Source organism: Ips typographus, linkage group LG2, assembly GCF_016097725.1.
Source record: "Ips typographus isolate SLU linkage group LG2, UJ_Ityp_2.0, whole genome shotgun sequence".
Classification (NCBI taxonomy): Eukaryota; Metazoa; Arthropoda; class Insecta; order Coleoptera; family Curculionidae; genus Ips; species Ips typographus.
In genome coordinates, this window is record NC_138423.1 from 16,200,041 (window position 1) to 16,217,564 (window position 17,524).

General features: G+C 33.2%; 2 protein-coding genes and 1 long non-coding RNA gene across 6 annotated transcripts; 2 read left to right on the forward strand and 1 right to left on the reverse strand.

Moving 5' to 3' along the window:
• Window positions 1-28: 28 nt before the first annotated feature.
• On the reverse strand, window positions 29-9,770 carry GCS2beta (glucosidase 2 subunit beta). Of its 2 annotated transcripts, none has more exons than XM_081973868.1 (10): window positions 9,502-9,770; window positions 9,233-9,354; window positions 6,280-6,416; window positions 5,558-5,760; window positions 5,310-5,448; window positions 4,941-5,150; window positions 4,758-4,883; window positions 4,496-4,703; window positions 1,188-1,340; window positions 29-526 (listed from the first exon to the last, which is right to left on the reverse strand). In XM_081973868.1, exons 1-10 carry the CDS (start codon window positions 9,691-9,693, stop codon window positions 439-441), a joined length of 1,578 nt encoding a protein of 525 aa, XP_081829994.1. In that variant the 5' UTR covers window positions 9,694-9,770; the 3' UTR covers window positions 29-438. The 2 variants fall into 2 exon arrangements, with proteins under 2 accessions (XP_081829994.1, XP_081829993.1); XM_081973867.1 differs by having other exon boundaries at window positions 4,758-4,886.
• On the forward strand, window positions 1,914-3,096 carry LOC145725223 (uncharacterized). 2 transcript variants are annotated; one of them, XR_014177202.1, is made up of 3 exons: window positions 1,914-2,398; window positions 2,454-2,559; window positions 2,961-3,096. It is a non-coding gene; the product is annotated as an uncharacterized LOC145725223 (long non-coding RNA). The 2 variants fall into 2 exon arrangements; XR_014177203.1 differs by lacking the exon at window positions 2,961-3,096 and having other exon boundaries at window positions 2,454-2,569.
• Window positions 9,771-10,028: 258 nt separating the features above from the next.
• Window positions 10,029-16,285, forward strand: LOC145725220 (BTB/POZ domain-containing protein 17-like). 2 transcript variants are annotated; one of them, XM_081973869.1, is made up of 7 exons: window positions 10,030-10,422; window positions 11,138-11,278; window positions 13,068-13,247; window positions 13,506-13,774; window positions 15,335-15,540; window positions 15,600-15,857; window positions 15,941-16,285. In XM_081973869.1, exons 1-7 carry the CDS (start codon window positions 10,309-10,311, stop codon window positions 16,258-16,260), a joined length of 1,488 nt encoding a protein of 495 aa, XP_081829995.1. In that variant the 5' UTR covers window positions 10,030-10,308; the 3' UTR covers window positions 16,261-16,285. The 2 variants fall into 2 exon arrangements, with proteins under 2 accessions (XP_081829996.1, XP_081829995.1); XM_081973870.1 differs by lacking the exon at window positions 13,068-13,247 and having other exon boundaries at window positions 10,029-10,422.
• The last annotated feature ends 1,239 nt before the right edge of the window (window positions 16,286-17,524 follow it).

Genomic DNA, 17,524 nt, shown 5'->3' on the forward strand with positions numbered 1-17,524 from the left:
GTAAATCCGCTGATAAATAAAACGGTAATTCACATTTTGTAAAATTTTATTCAAACAATTTAGTAACATCTAAAACCCCCTAGACATTACCACCAAATACTTCAGACACTTTTATGTACTGAGTAGAAAGTTTGTAAATAAATTATAATCACATACAGTATAGTTTCCACTCCAAAAAAGTGCAAAGTACAAAATATCCTGAAAAATCCACTTCATTTATTGAAATGACTTGGTTGGATGAGTTTTTGTGCTTGGTTTGAATCATGGACGAGTTTAGATGTAAAATCTAACAATTTGAGTAATTTATTAGTCGTAGTAAACTTTTGACTATCAATAATTTATATATGGAATACGCTAAAACTTTTAAAGCACATAAACCCATCTTTGAAGGTAGCTGTTCTATTGCCTTATATATTTACAGTCTTTATTCTTAATAACCTATAATTCGTCGTGAACGTCTGTTTCGCCTTGATCATTTTGGTCCCTACAGGCAGCTGGAGTTTGGAAATCAAACGCATACTCGCATCTGTTAAAAAGTTGTGGTTTTTAGATTTTTTTTAATAGTTATTTGTATACCTAGGCCGGGAAATGCTATTTTTTCGGCCGAAAGAAAGTTTGGAGTCTGAGGCCGAGGACAACAATCTTGAGGACGCAGAAATGATTTAACGGTCGAGGTGTACACAAATTTTTTTTTTTTAAAAACACACTTGTACACTTAATTTTTGATAAATTATAGGTCTGTTCGCAGAGAGAATCTCCAACTAGTAATCAGAGAAATAGATACATCCATTGGCCACAAGTCAGAATACGTCATAGTCACGTGAGAATTCAACCAATAAAACTTGACATTTACTGTTTCTGAGTTGGAAACCAGTCAGGGATTGCTTCTGCGAACAGATCTAAAATGAGAAGGGTCTAGCAATCACGGTGACGTTTATTGTGATGTTTGCTGGTTATGCATTGTTGATGTGACGTTAAATAATAAACTGACTCTTGTCAGAAATATTTTTCATTTTTTCATATACGCGAAATAGTTATTTGTTACTTACCGTTTAAACAAAAACGTATTTTTTAGACTAAAAAAACATGAGAAAGTATGATTATAATGATGATTTGTGTAGAGATTTAACAAATATACTTAGCTGCACATTTTCATAATTAAAACATGAATTTTCTCATAAACTCACCTGTTTGGTTCTGAAACACTCGTGATTCTATTTTCAGTACCGCATGATACTTTTACTTTAGTCGTTCTGTTCGGTCCGTTCCAACAGTTTTGTCCGTGATCGTAAAGCATTAAACTGTATTGGCTTCCTGATGGTCCATCCCAACGTGACCATCTGCATGAAACAAAAACTAGTTAGCACTCTTTGATTATGTTGAAATTAGCAATCATTTCCCTTTAAGTTTGCACATTTCTAGTTTAGGTAAAACTTAACCTTGTGTCTGTCTGTTTGTCAGTCAGATGTTAGTTGTTAGAATATTCTTTTGTTATTATTCTGTTTATCTGGTCTTCTTGGATTGTTCTTGAATATAAAAAGTTGTAAAAGTTAAAGTGTAGTATCAGTCCTTTAAGCCCAATTTCTACAGGTTATGGGCCCAGTCATGTATATGTAGTTGTTCCTGAAAGTGTGGGATCTACATTCATTAAAAATGGCTGTACCAGGAGAAAAGTTAGCCCTGGAAAAGTTGGGCATATTACAATTTTGTGGAAAGGACTATGACCACTGGAAGTTTAGGATGGAAATATTCTAGACAGTAATGATGTCAAGAAATGCATAGAAAATTGATCCAAATGAAGAATTCAATAGACAGGATAAGAAGTGCAAGGCCATATTAATACAGTGCATTGCCAATTCCCATTTGGAATATGTCAAGGACAAGAAAACTGCTTATGGAATGTGGAAGGCTTTGGAAGCTGTGTTTCAGCGCAAAGAAATTGCAAGTCAATTATTTTTGAGGAAAAAGCTATTACCAATGAAACTATCTCAAGGTGACCTGTTGGAAACTCATTTTGTAAAGTTTGAGGAGACCATTCGTGAATTGAAGTCAGTGGGCGCCAAATTAGAAGAAACTGACATTGTTTGCCATCTTTTGTTGACGTGGCCTAAATATGATCCACTTGTTACTGCCCTTGAAACGTTGGAACCAAACAAACTCACATTAGAGTTTGTTAAAGGAAATTGTTGACTCAGGAAGTCAAGAGAATGAATCAAAATGATAGTTATGTGAATACAAATTCAAGTTCAGCTTTTAATACTCGTGGAAAAGGATCAGGAAAACCTCATGGAAATTATATGAAGAGAGGGCATAGTTGGACTGAAGGGAATGGTCAAAACATGGGTCAGAGAAGTTTAACAAAACATCAACATAAACGCTTAAAGCATGTTGACGTGAGGTATAATTTTGTTTGAGATTTAGTTGAGATGTTTGTACAACTGAACAAATTACAGATACTGTTCGCGCGGACTGAGTTTACCCGTGCGTCATCCCCTTGTGATTTAGAAGTAGACATGCATTATTGACTTCATCCTTGTCTATTGTTCACTTTCAGAAAGGGTAAATATCTAAGTGAATGTCTTCCAAAAAAAAAACATTTACTGATTAGCGCTTCTATTTCAGTCATTGTCAGTTTGAAAACCATCGAAATTTATTTGATTTGTTTACTATTAATTCTTTTCCGTTTCTGTGTTGTTAATCATTTATAAAGTTTTCTATTTACCACACCAGCACAGTTCTTTTAAGAGCTATTGTTTCTACGCTTTTAACATTCTGTAAGTTTTTCATAATATTATTATTAACATTTTTATTTTTTTTATGTTGGCTGTCACGATCTAACCAAAATTGGCACAATTACTAACCTGTTTTGAAAAAAAAGTGGGAGTGTCTATTATGGTTTTTATTTAGCTATTTGGTTTTTCGTAAGTTCGGAATTACTTACTATTACAGTATTTTTTTAGAAAATGCCTGGAAAAATTCTCCACAGACAAGCCCAGCAGTTAATTCTTAACCTTTGTGAATATTTTGAATTGGGAAAAACCAATGAAGGACCTTTAGAAGCTTTATCATCTGTTCAGGAAGAAAATAAGAAATTTTAAGACCTTACATATTCTTACTGATGTATTTTTTTTTGATACTAGAAGGTTGCAGCTGCTTTGAAAATTTCCCGCAAAACTATTTATTCGGTTCGGAAAAAGCAAGCAAGTAATCTTATGATTTCCTCACCTAGAAAACGCAAATCGAGACGTTATCGACGGGCCAAGACCACTGATTTATCTGAAAGCATTAAAATGGATGTTCGAAATACATTATATGATATGTACAACGATAGTATGTTAATAATAGTAAAATATATCTACTTTTGTAAGAAACATCTATTAACATTTCATTGTTTCCAGAGACTGACATTTTTGGGTTGCATTATAGATTTTTCATAAAAATTTCTTGAAACATATTAATAATAAAGTCACAGAAAAAATAAAATAAGCGTCTAAAATGTTTTCCAGCGGGTTTAAAATAAAATAAGTGGATTGCAACCTGAAAATGAGATATGAGATACTACAGCATCACTCAGAATGTCTTATTGAATTTTTAATTTGTTGTATTTATTTTAGAGAAACATGTAACCATCCAGAACCTAAATCAAGAGCTTAAAGTTAAAGAAATACTACATATTGGTGATACATCTCTGCGAATTTTGGTAAATAAATTAGGTTTCAAATTTAGACGAAATTCTATGGTCCAAACGGAGACTTCTCATAAATAAAAAATGTTATTTCGGTCAAGATATTTTTGATTTGCTTTGGTATAAGGTTGTTTTAGTGCAAATTTGCAGCCAAAGATCTCTACTTTCTGAGTGACAATACACGCAAAATTTTAAACGTGACGAAGCTTTAGACACGCCCTTTTCTATAATATGAACACAGCAGGTTTGTTGACGAAAACTTGATTTGATTCATATGATTATAAATGACGTAGCCTTTGTGACGCACGGGTAAACTCACTCCGCGAGAACAGTATATGAAGAGAGGGCATAGAAGTTTAACAAAACATCAACATAAACGCTTAAAGCATGTTGACCTGCGGTATAATTTTGTTGAGATTTAGTTGAGAATAAGAAAATTATGATTGAATATGTTTGTACAACTGAACAAATTGCAGATATATGACTAAGCATTTAGAATATACATTGTTTTCTAAACTTAAAATGTTAAAATTAGTTTAATGTGAAACAAGTAAAGGTAAATGAAATTAGCAATCATTTTCCTTTAAGTTTGCACATCTCTAGTTAAGTTTAGAAGTAAAACTTAACCTTATGTCTGTCTGTTTGTCAGTCAAATGTTAGGATATTCTTTTGTTATTCTATTTATCTGGTCTTCTTCGATTGTTCTTGAATATAAAAAGTTGTAAAAGTTAAAGTGTAGTATCAGTCCTTTAAGCCCAATTTCTACAGATTACCATAAAATTATAGTAAAAGGAATAACGTGTCACTTACTTGCCCAAATTTGTTTCCATAGAACTAGAAAGAGGAATCTGCACTGTTCTATCAAACGGACATAACTTATAGATGTATTCATGATCACGCAATTCAAAACACTGTCCTTCTAACGTGGCAAACTCTTCTTCCGGACCGAAATCTTTCTTCAAACTGTCTTCAATTTGCCGGATTTGATTGCTGATGTCCCTAACATCTTTCTCTGACTCTATAAATCTAATTAGATAACCAAAGTGTTAATACAATCAGCGAAAACTCTTACCGGAATATTGATTTCGCGCTTCAGTAGCTGCATCAACCAACTTTTGAGTTTCTTCATCGTACGGCACATGTCCGTCATCTTGAGGTTCTTCTTCCGGTTCTTTATCGTCAGCGTCTTCATCATCTTCTTCTAAACCAGTAATATAAGTTTAAATTTTTTTTAACAAAGCCAAAACACACTAACCCTCATCATGTTCATCTTCTGCGTGTTCTTGGTCTTCTTGTTGCCCTTCTTCAGTTTCGGTTGCGGATTCAGACGCCGGTGGTTTGTATAAACCGGATTCCCGGGCTACAAATGGCTTCATCAGCTTCCAGGTTTTATCGATAAATGTTTCCTGGTCGACTGAGTTGTCATTTACGTTTCCCAGAAAAAGTTTTGCCTCCTCTTCGCTAACTGAAACATTAATTTAAGTTGTCTAAATAATGAAAGTCAATATATTGACGGTCATTTGATTTAAAACATCTGGAATAAGCACTAAGAGTTGTCTGAGTTTCACAACAAAAAAAATTAATAAATTATAAATAAAAACAAAATACAAGAGGGTTTACGCACCTTCTCCATTACGGTCTCTGTCAAAAGTTTCCCGGCTTTGAATTTCAGCAATATCAACAACACCATCTTGATTACTGTCTAATTTTTTAAAGTTTTCAATGGCTTCTTCCCTTTCTTTTTCTGCTTCAAGCTCAGCTTTCTGTAAGTCAAATGTATTTTTTGGACAGATAAATTTGAATACCAAATACATTTTACAAGACGTGATTTGTATAAATCATTAACCAATTAAATTTTAAATAAAATTTTACCTTTTTCTTGAATTGTTCTTCCAACTCTTTATAATACTCTAATGCTTTGCTCTCAGCTTCTTCAGCCTGGTTTTTGATTGCTTCCCGTTCAGATTTTACTTTCTCGGCTTCTTCTTTGTTCTTCTGTAGCTCAGTTAGTTTCTGTTGCTTCTCACCTTTTAATTTTTGCCCTTCTTGGATTAGATCCGTCCTGAGTTGCCTACCTACAGGTAATATTAAAAAATATTGCAAATACACATGTTAATAAGTTGAATATATTTTCAAGTGCAACAGAGAAATAAGTGACAAATAGTCAAGATTGGTTAAATTACAATACTGGGTGATTCAAGCCCAGTTTCAAAATAAATTTATAATAGCAGCACTGGAGTAATGTTTTCTTTCCATTTTAAATGACAATACTTGATTGGAATCTGGACAAGATCTAATCTTCCAAAAGATATTTTAACCAAACTTGACCTTAAAAACTTAAAACTGAGACTCTAAAGTATTATTTCACACTAAATCACTCTCAAGCATTAAAATCCTGCATTATCTAACAGGATTGCTCATGGTTAGTCCCCGTAAACTTCAATCAAATAATAAAAAAATAATAACCACAACAATGTAAAAACTTGCCCAACTCAGTTTACATAATAGTCTTAAAGTTTAAAGTTACCATCTGAAAAATATCACAACTTTTGTCATTCCCACCACTTAAAAATTAACTTTAAATACTTTATTACCTGCTTTGTGTAGCTCTGCTAATCGAGCTGCTTCTTCTCTGGCAGCCTTTCCGACTTCAAGGCAAGTGTTTGTACATGTGGTTTTTCCTGAGTATTCATCATGTCCATCACAACAATCACAAATACCATCATTTACTCTGAAATGTTTGAAAGTCATCAAGTCATGAGCAGGTCAAGTCCAAGTTTCAGTCCAATTAATTACTGATTATTTTATTGTGTACATAATTTCCAATATACAGGCCACTAAAATTAATTCTGTGCCAGTTCTGCAAGTGTTTTTTGAATATTTTTTCAAACATTTATTTTAGAAAAACACAAATCTTCTTTATCTGATCCGATACATATTTAATTTAGATGGAAAACTAAGATATTTAATTATACCTCTGTGGATGGTCATAAAAACCATATTTAAATATCAAGCAGTAAGCACTCTTGAAAAAAAAACAATGGAAATGAACAAATATGAAGACTTTTCTTGAAAATTGCCTGGAATGCTAAGCACTCAAAATTCAGCTTACTGCTTAAAAAAAATTGTGGCTTGAAATAGCTCTAAGTTGATTGTAGTGTATTGCCTAAATTGCAGGACAGTAGATAGTTTGTGATTTATACCAACACTAATTCTACAGTGTTATTTACGTTATTCGACACGGAAAATTGTGACTAAAGTATTCACTTTCAACAAAGTTTTGATTCTGGGATGGATATATTGGAGGTATCTTTTAAAAAGATTTTCAAGATGTACCGGTGGTCCCAAATGCAGAAAAAGTATCAAGGTTGTATTTTTTCAAATAGAATAGCTAGTATTTTATTTGATTTTCAGAATCTACGTTGAAAATAAAAGGATATTACATTGAGTTTTGATATGTCTATACTATACAGTTTCTCAGATATTCGTTATTTTGTAAAAATTTAGAACAAATTTTAAGGTTTAATCACTCAACCTCTGTTTGATTTTTATTAATCAAAATTGGCTTGGGAATGCCTAAAGGATGAAGTTTTAGGATCCATGGCCGAGAAATTGTCTAGTTCATACAGGATGTCTCAAAATTTTTACCCAATAATTGCAACCTTTAAACTTTAATAACTTGTCAAAATCAAATTGAACACCACCTATTTTATGGTTATAGTAGATGCAAAATTTAATTAATTATCTATCAAAAATTATTGAGGTGGCCTATGGCTGTTCGCTTTTTCTTGGAAAGTCAACATTTCTCGAACTCGCACCGATTTTGAGTGCTTTTTGATACCCTTGAAAAATTACCACAGATTCAAACAGTTTTAAATGACAGCTTAAATAGCGAAATTTTTAGAAGTATATCCATTAAGATACTTAATAATGTTGCTGAAGGATTCAAAAACGGAGTAGGTATGTTTGTGTTTGTAGTCGAATGGTCGCCGTTTTAAACATTTTTATCAAAAAACAGTGAAACTCAGCTCTAGTTTAAGAAATGTAGATTTTCCAAGAATACGTTAACAATTAGCGGTATGAAACCTTAATAATTTTTGTTGGTAATTAAATTTAGCATATACTGTAACCATAAAATAGGTGAGGTTCCATTTGATTTTGACAAGTTTATTCTACTTATATAGAATATACATATATGAGGTAGACAATTGATCACTTTTGGATCATGAAACTTAATCTGTTCAAAAATAAGAGCCCAAGCCACTTTTGGTCAATAAAACTCAAAGGAAGGTTGAATATTTAAATGTTAATATTTGTTCTACTTTTTTACAAAATAAGGAATATCTGAGAAACTGTAAAGTTTAGACTCATCAAATATCAATGAAATTACCTTTAATTTTTAACGTAGATTCTGAAAATAAAGTAATATTCTAGGTGTTCCATTTGAAAAAACTTGACTTTGATACTTTTTCTGCATTTGGGAGAACCAGTACATCTTAAAAATATTTTTAAAAAATACCTTCAATTGGTCTATATCTATCCCAGAATCAAAACTTTTTTGAAAGTGAATAGTTTAGTCACAATCTTTCGTGTCGAATAACGTTAATAACCGTGCATATTTTACAGCTCTATAGGGGAAATTTATACACTGTGTCAGCAAAGTCAGGCATAAATTCTATTAAAAACCAGGGATTTGTTTTCTGGGAAAACGCTGGGACACGTCAATATTTATTTTTGATTACGATCTTTTTGATGATAAATTACTGTATACAAGGTGACCCAAAAATAAGTTAAAATAACTCAATTAATATTTAGATTAAGTTAGATTAGGTTAGATTAAGTTAGGTTAGGTTATACTTGGAATTCGATGCAGAGTCCAAAAATGAAATAAAAAATAGAGGTTTCTATTTGGAAAAATAAGTTGACAGTCTTAACTTGTTTTTGGGTCATCCTGTATACATGAATTTATTATCAAAAAAAATCGCCATAAAAAATAAATATTGATGGGTTGGAGCATGTTCCCAGAAAACAAATCCCTGATTTATTATCCTCAGCACCCAAATCCACAAACAGTGGTTTCTGTTTAATCCTGTATTATTTTTAGAACATTATTTACTTATATTATGAACTATCTAATAATTGTTAAAAGCAGTTGCATGAAGCTAACAAACTATCAGTACTACAAAGTATGTACTTGTGGCATTTTCAGTAGACAACTTCTGACATTACATGATAACTGTTAAAAATTAGTTTTATAAAGCTATTAAACTGAATCACCCTATAAGTCTATTTTCAATTATTCTTCGATGTTTCAGCAGTATAATATGTTTATTATCAATGCAAATAATATTCTCTATATCTCTCTTGTAAAAAATAAACACACAACGCAGCTACAGTGGATGGGTCTACTCAAATCTGGCAATAGCATTTGTTATTACCACAACTACTCTCAAATGAGAGTTTCACAATGTACCAGTAGTATAGTACTAATGCTAGACATTCAATGAACTCAAAAGAGTGGGTTCTAACAAATACACTTTAAATTACCTGTCTGATGATAAAATTTGAGGTTTATGACCAGCATTGGAACAGTAGAAGCTGCCATTTGGACATGCACTTGTTCCTGGCTCATCACTGCCATCAATACAGTCACAATAATCATCATTTACCTGAAAATTTGTAAGTTCTTTTAAATATCAGAGCAAGTTGCTACTACATTAAAAATTAAACAATTAAGTACTGTTTACTGTATGTAATATGCATGTAAACGCAGTGTCATTTAACAACATTCTGAAATACTTATCTACATATTTTACCTGATTAAATGGAATTTTCCTGCTACCATCAAAGCAAGTGAAGTCATGCTCAGGATCATATAATCCGATCCTGGATATGGAAACCCCTCTGGGTCTGGCAACTTCGACGCTCGATTGACCTACTTTCAATAAATAGAAAACTAAAAACGCTATGCTTAAGTGAAAAACTCCTAAAAAATGTGTAAAACTCATTTTCACCGGTTTCACACTTGTTCACCTCTAGACTAGAATATTTTTTCACCTGTTTTTGATATACGTCAGCTTCAGATGCTGAAGTTGTAGTTGAACACGTCAGTTTTAGTTTGACATTTCTAGTTTTGTGGCTCCATCTCCATGGAACGTGCAGAGAGGTACAGAGGGCGGTGGCAGAGCGCATTTGACGTCACGGTGACGTAATTTTACAGTTTGATCAATTATGGTTTTGTTAAATTACGTCATCGTGACGTCAAATTCGCTCTGCTCGCACCATGGAACTTTTGATGTAGAGAAAAGAAGAAGAGTTGACAAATATTTTTCACTATAACCGCAATTTTTAGATGACAGAGAAGGGCGTAAAACCAAAATAAACAAAACAAATATAAATTTAAAAAAACAAGTTTGATACATTTTATCAGGGTACCTAAATAAAAATTCCAAATCACTATTAAACCAGACATTCCCCGCTAAATCAGCATTTTAATTTGTGAGTTGACACATTTGTTTAGTGGCACTTAATACTTTCCATCAAATATCCAATGTGCCTGGACTTTATCCTTAACATCAAAGTATCACTTGGCCTTCTAAAATTTACTTATTCGGTTGGTTATTATGTTTTTCGAGGATGAAAACATGTATATTCTCAACGACCGACCAGCTCAAGAGCCTCGAAGCACTTGCTCTTCATCATCAGATGATGAATACAATGATAGCTGCCAGATTACAGTAAGAATGTTTTACTTGTGTTTTTAATGATAATAGAGCTTACTTTGTGGTCATCATTCGTTATGTTACATATATTATTACATAAGGTAGATTAATATTTCCTACAAATAGTTTAGGAATGTATTATTGAGGTCAAAATAACCAAACAGTTATTTGTTCTATAATCATGTCTGTGTCTGTAAAAGACACCTTGTTTCCTAGTTTATTTTGATTTCCAAAGCATGTCTGGGGCAACCTCATGTCCTCCTTACAGGGATCTGTCCAGAGATTTAATTTTTTTTGTGTCTACTTGACTGAATGTGCTGAATCTACTCAAATAGGTGGCCTATGCAGTGATGAACTCATTACTGCCTTGAACTAATTACTTATACTTCCTGGAGCTTCCAACACAGCATTTTTAGCTTACTGGATCTATCTGAGAGCAGTCTATGATTAATTCATTTTTACAAAAAAAATGTGGATCACACAAAGAATCAAATGCAATTTTTGACTTTAGAACCGTAATTGTGTTAAGCACCCTGTGAAAAAATACAATAACTTTAGAAACTTTAATCCTAGTTTTCTCAACTAGTTTTTATTTTTAGATAATAGCTAGATTCATTTAGCTGACATTTTTACCTTAAATTATTATCACATATTAAAGTTATTAGAAAAATAATCATAACAATAAGTACAAACACAACTTCCACACTTCTACCTAGTTTAAATTTTACAGATTGACAACTCTGCAAATATACTTAACATTTTGAAGAAGCTGTGGGAGGAACAAAGCATGTGTGATATTTACATTAAAGTTGGAAATAAAGAATTTGGAGCTCATAGATTTATTTTATGTGCCACAAGTGATGTTTTTCAGGTAAGCATATTGGTGTTAGCTGACATACAAATTTTAATTACTAAAAGCTCCAATAAAGAAATATTTTAAAACTATCCTATTTTTTTAAATAGTTTTTCTATCTAATTAGTTTAGCAAAAATTTCCTTTCTGTGAATCTCTCTCTCCAGTCGTTAGCTTCCTGTTTAAAGCGTCGTGATCCTATGTTAGTCTCATGTTGTGTTTTTAGCAGTTTACCTCCATTCCTCTCTATCTGACGTGCTTCTAATGCTGTCTTGGAAAGATTTTCCTGTAAACTGCTTCACCTGGTCCAGCCATCGTTTTGGAGAACATCCTCTAGGTCGTGTTCCCTCTATCTTCCCTTGGACCATAAGTCCTGCTGACATGTCCAAAATACTTGAGAATCAGTTGTTTGATTTTAGTTGACAATCTGACTTGGATGTTAAGTTCTTCAAGTATGGATACATTAGTTCTGCGGTCTGTCCAGGGAATCCTCAGTAGTCTTCTCCAGACCCACATCTCAAAAGCATCCAACTTGGCGATGTCTGTGGCTTTTAAGGTCCAGGATTCTGCTGCTTACAGCGCAATTGGAAAAACGATGGTGTTTACTAATTTTCATTTTGTTGTGGTTGTTATATGCCGATCTTACCAAATTTTGTTGAGTTTGGTCATGGCCGTTTTGGCAAGACCTATCCTTCTTCTGATTTCATGACTTGATCCGCCATTTCTGCTGATCTGGACACCTAGATAAGTTATTTCCTCCACGTTCTCGACATCTTTAATATTAGGCATTTCTTCCATGCTGTGCGTGCGATCTATTAACATAAGTTTCGTTTCCTGACGGTTCAGTTGTAGACCGAACTCCAAGCTCACTCTCTCTACTCCCTCATTAAGACTCGACATTTCCTGCTCATCTTTGGCGATAAGTGTGGTGTCATCAGCGTAGCGGAGATTATCCATCCTTCTGCCACCTATTACAACTCCTCCTTCCCAGCCGTCCAAGACTTTCCTTATGATATATTCTCCATATACGTTAAACAATAAGGGTGACAGAACACAACCCTGCCGTACACCACGTTCCACGTTGAAAGGTTCAGAGGTTCTTCCATCCACCTTCATTAGTGTTATGTTATTGTTTTATAGTTCTTTTAGTAGGTGAATCAGATGCCGCGGAGTCCCCATCTGCGACAGGACATCCCAAAGTCTTCTCCAGTTGACACAATCAAAAGCCTTGCTGTAATCCAGGAAACACAAGTATGCAGTTTTGCCATATTCTCTTGTTTTTTCAATGATTTGCCGCACATTCATAATCTGGTCTCTCGTGCCCTTTCCCCTCACAAAACCAGCCAGTTCTTGTGGTATTTGCCATTCTCAAAAATTTCTAAGTCTCTGCAACAGGATCCTGAGCATGACCTTGCTTGGATGAGAAATCAGTGCTATAGTTCTATAATGATTGCATTTTTTACTGGATCATTTTTTATGCATCGGTATGAGAGTAGAGGTGCACCAATCGGTTGGCCAGTGTCCTGTCTGCCAAACCCTGTTACAGATTTTCCACAAGAGATCAATACCTTTCGCGGGGAGGTGCTTAAGCATTTCTGCATTGATGTCATCTTCTCCTGGACTCTTTCTCCTATTCTGTGATCAAAAACATAAATGAACAGTTCAATTGAATGACAAAGTTTTGATCAAATTTTTTCTAATTACTGTAACTAATTGTGTTATAGTCTATAAACAGTTTCAATGATAATTTTTAAGGTAACTGTGTTCTTTTTCTTTACTTTATTATCAACTTGTATTATTGTTTCCAGGCTATGCTTATGAATTCGGCATGGTCAGAATGGCGAGAGAGTCATATTGAACTGCAAGAAATGCCAATATGTCAGAATGTGTTTTACACATTTTTAGAGTATTTTTATACAGGAAAGATTGTTATAACTCATACAAATGTTATGCCAATTTTGGCGCTGGCTGACAAATACCTAGTTAAGGTAATTACAGCTTTTATTTCAACTACAAATAATAGATATTATTGAGGGAGGCCAACCAAGAGCTACTTACTTGTTTTAAGTTTTACTTTTACTGCATTTTGTGCTATTTTTTACACATACATTTTATTAGGATGTCTCATTGTTGGCTACTCTTTCTTAATTGTGTATTTTATCCCAGAATTATATTAGTCCTTGATTGAATTGTATTGAGTATTATTAATTATACACTAACTCCTCATAAAAATTGAATTTTTGCAGAGTTTAACCAGGATATGCATAATTTATATGTGTCGTCATGTACCTCATGCAGCTTACCACAATCAGTTGTCCTCTTGGCTGCAGTACAGTAGTATTGGCGGTCACGATAGGATTTTTAACAATTGCAGAAATTACTTCAAATGGAATTTTGAGGCTGTGGCCAACACTTCCGATTACAGCAATGTCGACTGTGATACATTTTCAAAAATTATAAGTTCCAATGATGTCGTCGTGCACAATGAGATGATGTTATTTAATTGCGTAGTAAGGTGAGTGTTATTTGTAACAATGGTTTCCCTACAACATGGGTGGAATGGTTTGATGTTTTCTATAAGTAAGATGCTAGAAAAATGTCTGGTTGTCCCTTTTTGAAATCTGTATTTTTTACATATTTATGTAAAAATAAAACCAAAAAAAGTCTTACTTTATTTACTCTATAAATCAAATAACTGGAGAAGCATTGGGAAATATCAAGATAAATTTGATTTAAAATTTAGTTTGACTCACAAGTTACTTGAAATACAGGGTGATTCACGGTGATGGTATAATCTAGAGAACAACTCAATATTTTTCACTGAAATTTGTGGTCCAAACTCTCTTTCCAATATATGTTGGACTTAACGGTTTTGCCAGATCAGTCGGAAAGAACACCAACTTTTGATTTTCAAATAAAACCCTGTTTTTAATCTCATTTTTGAATTCCTCGCAAGAAGGCTAGTAATTAATGTTAATACTTCCCGCAAATCTTGCACAGTTTCTTAGATATTTTATAAAAATTGTCAATTTGTCAGCAAAACGGTGGTCTAAACTTTAACTAAATTCTCAAGTCCTAAAAGGTTTGCTGATGTGACCTTTTGTCCTCAGTTAGACGATACTACACGGTTGAGAAGCCATATTACATTGGTGGTTCCATTTAAAAAAAACGAACTTCTGGCAGTTTTTCTATCTATCCGACTTAAAGGTAAATATTGACCACTTCGTAGGCTTTTTCATTTTCAGCCTTTGAACTTTTCAACCACGTGGTATTGTCTAACTGAGAACAAAAGGTCACACAAGCAAACCTTTCAAAACTTGGGAATTTAATTAATGTTTAGACTACCGTTTTGCTGACAAATTCACCATTTTTATGAAATATCTAAGAAACGGTGCAAGATAGGTATAGGGAAGTATGAACATTAATTTTTAGCCTTCTTGCAAGGAATTCAAAAATAAGATTAGAAAAAGGGTGTTTCATTTGAAAATTAAAATGTTGGTGTTCTTTCCGACTGATCTGACAACAAAATATTTTAGATAGAGAGTTTGGACCCAATAACCTAGGCTACACTCCAAATTTCAACGAAAATTATTGAGTCGTTCTCTAGATACTTCTAATATACCATCAGCGTGAATCACCCTGTATATGATTTTGTATAGTGGGTAAATTACCGGTAAAATAAATATTTTACTTTACTAGGACAATTTGACCAGTAAATTACTGGTAAATTAAAAATACTGTGTTGCTGACATTTTAAATTTTCACACCACTTTTCTCCCTGGCTGTACCGATTTTGTATTATTTTTTCATGTTATTGGATATGAAATTTAGTAAGGATTCCAAAAATGTGCTTAAAACAGTCATGTTCTCACTCCAAGGGGGTTTTATAGCTGATTTTGTCTCTGTTCTTTCAAATTGTATTTTTTTACTTAATTACTTACTGCTTCCGGTAAATAACAGGGTCACGATAAATGTAGATACGCCTAAATCATTAGTTCTATATGATGTAAAACTTTTATTTCTATGAGGGTTGTATGGTTGACGCAAAAACAATAATGATTACAATTTCTGATAGGTGGATAGAGTTACAAAAGGCGAAGATGGAAAAATCCGAATATACCTCACAAAATTATATCCACTTGATTGAATCTGTGATGATGCAAATAAGATTTCCCATGATGACACCAAGAGATTTAGCTGACCTCTTAATGTCGTCATTAATTAAAGAGCACAAAGAATTCTTTGTTGATAGAATGGCAATAGGCATGAAATACCACTCAGGTATTGCGTTTTTTTCACGATTATTGAACGTGAGTTCAGTAAGGCATTAATGTTTTTAGGATACGATGATCAACTGCAACCTTATTACGATAAGGAACGTCATTTATTTACTCCACGACTTTACACCTCTGATAGTTGTTCTGCTGCCTTAAAAATCGAAAACTTTTGGAGTTTACCTAGTTACCATATCAGCACTTTTGTATTTTCGTCACATCTGTCCGCTGCAGAACACGAATCACATAAAATTAGCGAATGGGTCTTGGATCTATATCCTAAAGGAGTACATTTTAAACGGTGCTATTTGATAGTTTGGCAAGGTGAGCAAGTTGTTAACTGCTTTAATAGTTCGAGCACTTACAGTGAAATGCAAATGTTATATTACCAAGAGATTCAATTTTAGGTACACTTGAAGTGCCAGAAGAAATCCTTCGTACAGTTCGCCTTTCATTAACTTGCAGAGAATCGCCAGAACCATCCATGAGAGTTAAAGTGTCCATTCTAATTTATGGAGTGCAAGGAGGTGTGGAACACGTCATACAAGTTGTGGAAAAAGTTCATCACTTCACGCCTCAAGATAAAATACTAAATATTGATGATCTTATACCATTTCATGAGCTCAATACTCCCGTTACCTTTCAGCCAGTTCACGAGACGCCTTTTCTTGTTGGTCCCAAACGAGATCAACTAAAATTGAACATAGTTATAGCACCTATTAAGTAATACAGATTGGTTTATTTCAGTTAAATGGTTGTATCATATTATTATCCTATTTACATACCAATTCGACGGAGTAATAAAATTCACTGCCTTGATTGATAAAACAATAAGTTAGTTTCCATCTGTATACGATATAGAAACGATAATTTCATAATCAATTACTTAAAAAAAGTAATTGAATTGCAATTATCAACTACTCTAAAGGATATGTTATAGTCAGCATTTAATTTTATAGCACATTTAATGTATAGCATTTAATCAATTTTTATGTGAATTAATTTAATTCACACAAAAATTGGGGTCGATAACAGTTGTGGTTCGTGAAATATCCTATATCAACTAAAAATGCAACTTTTCAACTAAAACTCAGACAATCGACAATTTAAGCTTGCGAAAATTGCTGAAGGAGAAAACTTAGCAAAATGAATTTTGGATATGTTATTGAGCATTAAACTTCCTATAATTCACACAAAAAATGGCGTTGATAACTCACTACTAGTTATGGAAATGTCCTAATTCAAGTAAAAATGCAAGTTTTTACCTAAAACTGACACAATAAATTTTAAGCTTGTGAAAACTGGTAAAGGAATCAAGTTATAAAACATAAATCTTTAAATAAGGACTGGACAACATGGAATACAATTGAAACAACCTCTATAAACAACAAATAAAAATCTCAATTCTTAAATAAAATCAAATACTCAGTCAATAAGATTATATTAAATCTACAATATTGGAAAATGTGGGTATATGTAATACCTATATCAGACCGGAAAATGATGTGGATACAGACCTGATGGGTGCTTATTACTAAGCTCTAGGAGCCTATAGTGAGATGAAATAAGATTTCTCCCTTATGGCCTGAACCATGAGAGAAATATCTCATCTCATCTCACTAGGTCTATAGAATAAGCACCCTGCAAATGATGTTGTTTATGAAGTTGACCTTCCATGCAGGAACATGACAATCGTCTACAGAATAAAAAACTAAGAAGAATGGATGAAGTGTTCTACCTGGTGATCAGGAAAATGCCATTTAATTTTAAATTAAAACTGCTGTATTTTTATAACAAAATATTAAAGGACGAAATACCACAACCTCATGGAAACAATAGAATATAATAATGGTAACAACCAATATTCAACGCAATGCCCATAGACAGAGTGAGCAAATTTATATACTTGGGCATGTGGTTATCTGAAGACTGGATCCTCCGATATCGAAATCAAGAGTCACATTGAACGGGCCCGACAAGCATTCCTAGGA